At 42.5% G+C, this 10,607-nt stretch overlaps 1 protein-coding gene across 2 annotated transcripts; it reads right to left on the bottom strand.

The window, feature by feature from the left end:
* Positions 1 to 278: 278 nt before the first annotated feature.
* On the bottom strand, positions 279 to 9,871 carry NPY (neuropeptide Y). Of its 2 annotated transcripts, none has more exons than XM_010855362.1 (4): positions 9,786 to 9,871; positions 9,482 to 9,669; positions 5,784 to 5,864; positions 279 to 1,101 (listed from the first exon to the last, which is right to left on the bottom strand). In XM_010855362.1, exons 2-4 carry the CDS (start codon positions 9,667 to 9,669, stop codon positions 999 to 1,001), a joined length of 372 nt encoding a protein of 123 aa, XP_010853664.1. In that variant the 5' UTR covers positions 9,786 to 9,871; the 3' UTR covers positions 279 to 998. The 2 variants fall into 2 exon arrangements, with proteins under 2 accessions (XP_010853664.1, XP_010853665.1); XM_010855363.1 differs by lacking the exon at positions 279 to 1,101 and adding an exon at positions 3,798 to 3,996 and having other exon boundaries at positions 9,786 to 9,861.
* Positions 9,872 to 10,607: the final 736 nt, after the last annotated feature.

Genomic DNA, 10,607 nt, shown 5'->3' with positions numbered 1-10,607 from the left:
CCAGCGTTTCTCATGATGTACTCTGCATAGAAGTTAAATAAGCAGGGTGACAATATACAGCCTTGATGTACTCCTTTACCTATTTGGAACCAGTCTGTTGCTCCATGTCCAGTTCTAACTGTTGCTTCCTGACCAACATACAGATGTCTCAGAGGCAGGTCAGGTGATCTGTTATTCCCATCTCTTGAAGAATTTTCCACAATTTGTTGTGATCCACACAGTCAAAGGCTTTGGCATAGTCAATAAAGCAGAAATAGATGTTTTTCTGGAACTCTCTTGCTAGCATAATGCAGGTATATTAGAAAGAGAGGAATGACTATCTGCCCTCTTCTTTGCTTTCCTGCCATCAGCAGGGCACATGGAGGATTAGTGTGGACCTGGCTCCAGATAGCCCTCTTTGCTTAGTGGGAAGAAACTTTGTATCATTATGTGGAAGTCCCAAACAATGCTGATTTTTCCATTTCTTTTTATCTGCTCCTCTGTCCTGTTCCTTATTTAGGCAGGGGGAAGAGGCTGGTAGGTATTTAGGCCGTTAAAATACAGCAAAAGTGAGTTGTATCTCTCCTGAATTAGGGAATAGAACCAACTCTAAAATGTTTATTCTCTGAACTTGTAGGTTTGTCCATAAGATCATGATTAGGAACTCCCAGGCTGAGAAGTTGAGTCCTGATTTGGCTAAATGAAGAATATTATTAGGGGGGCTGGTTTTCTCCCAGATCCAAGTCTATAGGAAGGACAGGTGGGGTTGGAGGGGAGGAATGCCTGGGAGAAAAGGGTTTGGGGTGGCTATGGGGCTTGATTCCATCCTACATGGGATTCTGCTTTTAGAATAGTAACCCAGAGGTCTGAGCTTAGAACATGGTCAGTTTCAAAGTAGAGGAAACATGAATAATTTAAAACTACTCAAAATATGTATTGTTTTCTCATACCTGCAGGTCCTCTACCTCCTACCTTGCATTCTTCATCTGGCAATTGGTGTTCCACCTTCAAACCTCTGCTCAAGCATCAGTTACTCCAAGAAATTTGACCTTCCTCCTCCACTCTTCCCAGCCTGGGATGGGTGTCCTCGCAGAGTTCCTGAAACACCTCATGCCCACTTCCCTGTAAGAGAGCGAGGAGATATCACGGCCCCTGAAATGGAATTACAGCTTTGAGTGTATTGAATTTGAAAAGCCCAAGTTTTGTCTTGGCTAGCAGAGGCTTCTGGGCATTCCTCCTCTATTCTCTTTTACTGTCTGCATCTGCATGGAATGAAGTTGCTATTCTGATTGATTCTTGAGACCACATTGCTCCGTGGGCACGAGCATTGTACCAGGAGGTAACATGGTTTCATGAGTGTCCCTTCTCTTCCTCCATCTGCTGCTGGACACAGCAGGCTAGCTCTTCCTGTCTGTGTGTCTGTTTAGGTAAGCGTGTTTGGGAAGCTGCCACAAACCTCACTATTCCTGCACTCTCCACCAGGGAGCTGAAATTTGGTGTGGGGGCTGGGCTACTCTGGAGGCTTAGACTTCAGCCAGGCATCCTGAGTTAGCTTAGGGCAGCCCTGCCTTTGACCTCACTGGATCGGCTACTTTGTTCTCCATTTGCTCACTGATTGTTAAATCTATAGCTCTTCTGTCAGGAAACTGCAAAAGGAGACATGATGAGTGGAAAGGAGGCCTCTAACACCCCAAACTCTAACAGGCCCACCTCTGCAGTTCCAACGATACACCATAACTACATGTCTCCCTCATTAGATGACAAATTCCCTGAGAAACTGTTATTGATCTTTGTATCCCCAGTGTTCAGTGTAATGTCCAATGGGTTCTAGGTGCTCAAAACATGGTAAGTGTGTGAATGAATGAATGGATGAATGAGTTTGGTCATTTTTGGACTGTTCTTCACTGATCCAACCCTGGCCACTCTGTGAGCCAACCCACCTCTGTGTGGAGCTTAACTGGTCACCCTACCCAGAATGTACTCAATCCCAGCTCAACATTCACATTTTCTGTGAAGTCTCTTCTAGCTCATTCTGCCCACACTCATTTCCTCTTCTAAATGCCCTTTGCATGGTTTATTTGTTATTGTCTAATTTGTTTTAAGTGTGTCGTGATTAGGTTCTTAATTAGATTATATGTGACCTGGTCTTGACTGACTTCTTCCACGAAAACATCACCACGCAGGCCTGAGTTTGTAAACAGAGCAGCTGCCATCAAACCTCCCTAACTTGAATGAGGTGGGAAAAGTCATTTGTTTTCTTTGAGCCTCAGTTTCCTCACCGGTGAAAATGGGGGGGATAATCCTCTACTTGAATGTGTCATGAGCATTGAAAGGATCAAAATAAAAACAGTGGCATCTACAAAAAACATACACAATTTATACCTCATAGAATGTCAGATAAATCTAGGATCAGAGGAGAGCTTCATAAATTCTTATACATTTACTTCATAATGACTATGTTGCTCATAGGCATCTCATTAATGAAGGTTGAATTTGTTCTTACTGTAACTCTAGTGAAGATGATTACAATTTGCAGTGATAGATGTGTGACATGTTGCATTTAAACCCATTCCAAGAATGGTTATCAGGCTGTAAATGTTTCAGAAATACTACTATGGAATCTTTTGGAATGTAGCTTTGCAATTAAAGTTTAAAATTTAAAGTTTACCATTATTATATTTCTTAAAGTGAATTTTTGTTTATTAGGAATGTCTTAATCCTGTTGGGCTGTTATCACAAATTACTATAGACTTTGGGGATTAAAAACAACATGGATTTGCTGCTAATAGTTCTGGAGGTAGAGAAGCCCAAAATCAAGGCACCAGCAGGTCTGATGTCTGGTAGGAGCCTGCTTCCTGATTCATAGCCAACCCTTGTCCTGCTATGTCCTCACATGATGGAAGGGATGAGGGGCCTTTTTGGTTCCTTTCATAAGGGCACTGGAAAAACATTAGAATGCTTTATGAACACAGAATATCTTGTATATCATAAAATTCCCTAAGTCATGATATGCTACAGGGATTTGGTAAGCAGTTTTAAGACATCACATAGAAATATTTATGTATATTTTTTAGAGTGTAGTTCAAAGTACAAATATAGAATGAGACCCATTTCTTTGATTTAGAAATTACACCTAAGAATCTAATAACATTAAGCCTATGCAGATAAGTACCTGAAAGAGAGGGGGAGTTTAATAACCTGTAGCTAAATTAACATACCCCATGTTGTGTGAAAAGATAATTATCCTACTCAGTGTGTTTCTGTTTATGACTCAAATTCTAAGAGTACTGGCCTAAGGAAACGTGCAGATCTGAGCTGTCTGATACAGTAGCTGCTGGAAACACAGGGCTATTTAAGATACACTAAAATGTAAAACTCAGTTCCTTGTTTGCACTTGATACGGGCAAGTGCTCAAAAGTCATGTGTGCCTAGTGACTACTATACTCAACAGAGGAGATTCAGGACATTTTTGCAGAAGGTTCTATTAGACAGCAACCCTTTCTGCTGACAGCATAGGCTAACAAGGCTAACAAGAATTCCCTGTGAATGGGGGAAAAGTTCAGCAAAATTGTTCCAAATTAGCATTGCTCTGCCCAGTGTTTCAGATATGTCTCCTGTTCACACACATACACACACACACCCCCCCACAGCTGAGTCTTAGTCATCATAAATCGTATCTTTATATCTTCCATAGCCACTGCTTTAATATTGGTGAAACAAACCTTGAATCTGCTACTTGAGGGAGATTGGGATTTAATGAATAACTTCAAATATTTCTTACTATTGCAACAGCAGATTTTGCATTGAGGAGCATACACTTTTGAGTGCATAGTGCTTTATTTAAACACACATATATACAATGATGACAAAGGGAAACTGCAGAGGTGAGAACAGGGGCTGCATGCATTGGGAGGACTGGCAGACTCTAGTTTTACAGGATGAAATGGGGGCTGAAAAAGAGGCAGAGACTGGAGAGCAAGTTTCATTTCCCATCACCACATAGAAGGGTCTTCCAGCCTGTCAAACACAAAAAGCAAAGCACGTAAGAGAAGCTTCTAACTTCCTGGGAGGCTTGCAAGGGTGAGACATCCAGCTCAGAACTTAAAGATGATCAGAAACTGTTGAAAAGGCTGCTGGCATTCTAAATAGGAGACCATGTAGAATATCAGAGTGGGAGACAGTGGCATAATGTACAGAGACCCAGCTGAGTAGCTTCACTCATGTTAACGGGAGTCTCAGGCAAATCTCAGAGGGAATATTTAAAAGGCTCGGTATTTATCAAAGAAGCCAAAGGACTCTGCAATATTTCTGAAGATCAAAACTATAGGAATCACACGAAACTGTAAAAAGAAAGTTATTGTTATTCAACTCTGAATATGCTTCCTGTGTTTTCCTGCAAGGCTTTTTATATAGTAAGATGCTGTTTAATAGACTATAAAGAACCCTTTTGAATAAAATCACATTCACAGGCAATTTTAAGGCTGTCAGGTTTTGTCTCCTTCTAAGTGCACATGATTGAAGCTGTCAGAGTACAATTAACTCTATTTCATTCACCAGCCATGTGACTTTGGGCCACAAAACAAAGAACAGCGTTAAGGCTGTAGGTTGGTCTGGATGGTCATATTTCTAATCTTGAGTAGATATAGCATATCCTAAACTTATTACTGTGACAAACATCATATGCCTATTAATGAAACATTAAAGCATGTATTGCTTAGTATTTTAAAACCACCTTTATGAGTTTTCACCTGCTTCCCTTGCATTTGCTGTTCAAGTCTGCTAGTGCCACCAGGGACAAGAGCACTGAGTTTTATTCCAATCCAAATTGTGTGTCCTTCAGAGAAAACAAACCTGACAACTCTAGACTTGCACCTTCACACTGCCTGGCCATTCCACAAGAGAACAGAGGGAGAACCCAATGAAGAGTGACAAGCCAGTCACATGCACTGAGCAAGTGTTCTAGTGACCTCTTCTGGGGAGCTTGGTTCTTGATGTTGTAGAGCTCTGGGTTTAAGGTAGACAGGCCATCTTACTGGGGGAAGGGACAGTGGGCCTGGGACAGGAGAGCCAGCTATGGAAAAGGAGGAGGAGCAGGCGTCTTTTCACTTTCAGTCTTTACCTAGAATGACCCCAGCCCAATGTTTGACACCTAGATATTAGAGGGCACCTGTCCTAAGGCAGCTCCACACTCCAAGAAAGCCCCAAGTTTCCAAGCAAGCCCTAAGAATAACATGTTGTTCAATGCTCATTCACTGAATGTGATAAATTACAATGTGACATCAGATGAACTAAAATAAGTCAAAAAGTAAACAGGAGCACCTCTTGATTTATCTACAGCTTCTTGTAAAACCAGCGTGACTGGAGTGAAGCCAGGAGGGAACATTTCCAAGGATGTGTAAATCCTCTGCGTAGACTATAAGAACTAAAGATTACCTCAGCCAAAGACAGACAGTTGGTTGTTTCAATGTAGATATTAGGGCATACCCTATGCTTCCCCAATCTAAGTCAATCAGAAATTTTCTATAGAGTAATTTTTGAGGCAAAAATCATTTATATTTGAAAATTTCAAAGGAGCATCAAATTAAGTTGAATCAGAAAATATTATCCCACAAGTTCAGAGATTTGTAAATGAGTATGTGAAGAGAAAGGTCCTCCATGCTCTGTTCCCCATCACTCTTTCTGTCCAAATCTTACCTGGTCTGGAGGACCCCATCCCAACACCTTCTTCCAGCAGTCCTCTCTGATTTCCTTTCCCTGACCACCTTGAGCTCTGCAACAGTGTTCCCACATAAGTCTTTTCATACCTAGTTCTGGGAATGTTTCCCGTGCTTTCTCTCATCAAGAGGTCTGAAATCAGGGTCTCGGGGCTAGATCGTTTCCCGTATCTGGAAGAAAAAAATGGGTTGGGGGAGTAAAAGTCCTTTAAGGCAAGTTTGGAGAAACCATAAACACCTTTAGAAAAGAAAGATTTGTGGTATTAAATATAAAACATCAACAAAATCATAACTCCTGCTTAAATTAGAATCTTGATGAATATCCACTGTAAGTCACAATGCTCTGAAAGCAACAGAGTGATATACAAAAATGCACATTACTGCTGCTGAAATGCATCCATTCTCACAGCTACCAACAGATTCTGAGTCCTATATTTTCCATGTTTATTTGGGGTGCCAAAAGCTAAAAGTCTTCTCTCCTAACATGATTTTAAACTGCCCTGAAAATATGAAGGAAACCTACTGGTCCATAGAAATGTTCTTGGTCTCTTTTCTCCCATAGCAGGGTATGGGTAGAACAATATATGGATTCAAGGTTATGTTTTCCTGCCAGGGTAGTATATGCTGCTGGCCCCAGGTGAGTGAGGACCTGGTCTGTTTGTCTGTCTCTCTCTCTCTGCAAAAGGAGCTGAGAAATCTACACCAAGTTGTATTTTTTTGAAGACACTATTTTTCCCTTTCTCAAAAAGAGCATTGGACATCAGTAGCTGCTTTTTTTCACAAATAAAAAAATAGTCTACTGTGGATTGATTAGATATCAGATAAAACAGTGGAATAAAGCTGATAGAGAGTATATGCTAGCTGCCTATCAAGCACAATTAAATCTAAATTTGGAGGAAAATGTTCCTATTATTGCTCCTTTGCAGGGACTCAAGGAATACAAAAGCAAAGCCAACTCTCTCGCCCCCATCATTTGTGAGATTTCCTCAAAGATTTTCTGGTGTTGTGATATCAGACTGTAGGCAGCAATTTATATGTATTTATTCTGTCCATCAGTTGATTTTACTAATCCTAAAACTCTTGGGCAACCTTAACTCGTTTATTTTCATCATGCTCCAGTGAATTAAAGAACTGGTGAATATTTTCCCCAATTTACCATTAGAGAACTTAAGTCTGCAATAGCAGAATTTGTAGTCAGAAAGTAGTAGGTACCCAGAGCAGCATCAATGACTGTTCTCCCATCTCGAATTAATTCTGGATTATCCTTCTTCTTGACAATGCTTTATCTTTCAAAGATAGCATCTCTAGGAAAATCAAACCTGGCTAGATATTAGAATCACCTTGGGAGTTTTGAAAAAGCCCACGTCCCACCCTCTGGGAGATTCTGATTTAACTCCTCAGGGGTGCAGCTCAGCATCAGTATATTCTAAAAGTTCCCCAGATGATAACAATGAGACTAGGAGGAAGAAACTCTAGTCCAGGGCTGAGTTTCTCAGTCTTGGCACTGTGCACATTTTGAGCTGGATAATTCTTTATTGTCAAGGGCTGTCCTAGGGACCGCAAGATGTTCAGCAGCGTCCCTGGCCTCTACTCACTAGATGCCAGTAGTAGCCCCCATGCCACCCCACCCCACCCCACCCCACCCCATCCCACCATTATGACAACTGAAAACGTCTCCAGATATTGCCCAATGTCTTGGGGAGCATAAAGTCAACCCCAGTTGAGAACCACTGATATAGATGACTGTAAAAATAAAATGCAGTAGATCTATGCTCTAGAATAAATGATGCCACCTTTGGAAGCAATGAACGAGGAGTATATAGCTTTAGAACATGAACCAAGTAGAAAAGGGGAGGAAAGAGAATATCACAGTACCATCTATACCAATTTAAAATGTATGTGTATAAACGTAATTTTCAAAAATACAAATGTGCAGATGAGTGGATGTGTGTGGTGGGAAGATGATGAGAGTATAGAATGGAGGTGATGGGTGCAGATTATGAGCCTCTGAGTGTTTCTAAGAAGGAACTTATATGAAAAGGAGATAGGAAACTGCTTCAGGAACACTTGCTAACCTGAATCTTAGCCCTTTCCCTTATTTTCTCCTCCTCAAAGGTGTTGAAGATCACTCTAAGTGCTGATAGTAGTGACAACATCCAGAGATCAAGAGGAGGGCTCCAATTTAATCACCCCTAAAAAAGGTTTTCATGAAATGTCCTTAATTTCATGATCTGTAAACTGGGGATAATTATACTCACTTCAAAGCTTTGAGGTAAAGACTGAACAAAGTAATGCCTAGGAAAACATTTTGAAATGCCAAAGCTTTACACAATGGTAAAGGTTTATATCAATCATCTTTGTAAAACTAAGTTCCACTATATGCTATAATTAACGGACTAAATAACTAACAAAGTCTTTCCTAGGGGAAAAAAAAAACAATTTGTACAGTTTTTTCTCTGGTCTTTATGATGCATAAGCAAGAATATGAAGCAATTAACTTTCTGAAGGTCTATTAAGATATAAGACATTCTTGCTTTTCACTAATGAAAAGTATCAGACTTCAGGGATCATAAACCAATGCTATTTAATTCTAGCATTTTCATATATTTCTAATTTCATATAAATTGGTTCTTTAAAAGCTTTTTGATGAAACAGAAAGTTTCATCAAAGTTAGAGTTTTCTTTAATACAAATTCTTCCCCACTTTAAATTCTTTCCAACTATTCCTTGAAATATAGTAAAACAGCAAAGAAAAAACAATACTTTAAAAACATAACTTAAATATGTTAAATAACATTAAACTTTGTAAAAAGCTCATTGTTTTCAGCTTATTAAGGGCATTTGATCTCAGTAATAAAGCTCATTGTTTTCAGCTTATTAAGGACATTTGATCTCAGTAATTTTAAAAATTGAAAGATTCAAAACTAAGATGAATTAATTTTGGAAACAAATTTTAAATCCTATGTTACTTCTAAAATAGTTTGGATTTGATTTCTTGCTTAAGATTTGATGTTGAGAATGAAATGTGGCCTTTCATTTTAGCTTTCTAGGGGTTCAGAATAAAGATGACAATTTCTCAAAGTACATGTAATCCCTGGATTCATCCTAAAGTGAACAGATCATTGTAAGTTTCTCCTTAAAAAAGCACCAAGTGGGCATTTTCTTTTCCGAACTCACCTGCTATGAAATGGGAAAAGTCTCAGCATTTTAGACTAATGTTTTCATGCTAAATCTCTACTTATTAGGAGCAGGATTTTCAGGTAAGGGGTTCAGACCGAAATAAAACACTGTACGGGGGAAATAGTTCTAGTCGTCTTGTCACTTCAGTCTGGGCAGGCTGAAAAATCTGGCAATGTCTTTGGTGACCCAGCTGTTTCCTCCCTAGCTTGTGCTGTTATTTTTCTAGATACCCTGCAGCCCTCTCAGCTAATAGCCACCTCCCAGAGCCCTCCTGACCCCTTTCACTGGGTACTTCCCTATCCAGGTTTCCAAACAGTCCCCCGACTGCTCTAAGAACAAAAAAGACAAAGGGATGGGTGAGAGGAAATGGCCAGTCAGACCCCCAGACTGGAGGACCTGAGTCTGTGGATCAGGATTTTGTGACAGTAGTGGCCGAGGTAGTTGCTCCCTGTGCAAACATTTACTGAGAGCTGAGTATGTGCCTGATGTTGTCTGGCCCTGGGACACAAAAAATAAAAAGAAAAAGACCTTGTCCTTCAAGATGCCCATGATCTCCGGGTGTGCAAGTGGGGCGCTCCCGGAGTCGTGAGTCCCGCGCAGCCCACCTACCTCTGCCTGGTGATGAGATTGATGTAGTGTCGCAGCGCTGAGTAGTATCTGGCCAAGTCCTCCGCCGGAGCGTCCTCGCCGGGGTTGTCAGGCTTGGAGGGGTACGCCTCGGCCAGGGCGCCCAGGCACACGAGCAGGGACAGGGCGAGGGTCAGTCCGGACAAGCCCAGTCGCTTGCTACCCAGCATCTGCGGACACCGAAGGTGCAGAGAAGGGGGCTTAGGGGATTCAGAGGACCCAAGCTCCGAACCTTCCTTCTCTGGCCCCAGCGCCCATCCCACTCCTACGAGCCCCACACCCCAACCTTCAATCTACGCTCGACCCAGTCACGCAGAGGGAGCAGAGAGTGGTGAGACCATCCTGTGGGTTCAGGTCAAGATCTGCTCTGGCCCGGCCCCTCTACTCCGCCCGAAAACTCTGAACAACTTTGGTCCAGTAGCAGAGCCAAGGATTCGGAGGTGAGAGGCGCTGAGTTGGGGAGGCTCCGGCGCCAATTTAAAACACTTTAAAAAACAGATTAGAAGTTCCTCCCCCTGCACTGAGAACTTATCCCTTTCCTACCCTCTTCCCCACACGCCCTGTTAGAGGGAAGAGGTTTCTCCTTTTTCAGTTTTGGTCTGCCCCGCTGCAGGAGCTCGACAGTAATGGCAAACAGTACTCGGGTGGCGGGGAGAGGGGAGAGAACGGCTCCCTAGCCGGTGGGTCTCAGATCGGATCCGAAAGATCCTAAGAGGCAGCAGGGAGCGGCTCTTCCAAGCTCCGGGGATTCCTCATTCCGGAGCGCTGCCTGGGAAACCTCCCTCCAGGCGGCGACCCTTGAGGAAACTGCCAGCTGCCCTGGGATGGGGCTCGTGTTCTCCCTCCTTATCCACCATAAGATAACCCAGAGGGCCGGCGCAGCCAGGAGGGTCGGGGAGAGAGCAGCTGTACCATCAGAGGGAACAGGAAGCGGCAGGGGGAATTTAGCCGCCAAAAGGGGCTAGCGCGCGTCGAGGCGCCTGAAAGCCCGGCGCATAGGGGTTAGGGATCTGGGCGCGACCCTCCCAGCGCCCCCGGGAAGTTCACAGGCGCCCCCTCTCCCTTGCTTCGCGTCAAGTAAGCGGGTCTTGGCACTCACAGTGGCGGG

Source organism: Bison bison, unplaced genomic scaffold (assembly GCF_000754665.1).
Source record: "Bison bison bison isolate TAMUID 2011002044 unplaced genomic scaffold, Bison_UMD1.0 scf7180017864364, whole genome shotgun sequence".
NCBI lineage: Eukaryota > Metazoa > Chordata > Mammalia > Artiodactyla > Bovidae > Bison > Bison bison.
This window is presented reverse-complemented; position numbering and strand designations above follow the sequence as displayed.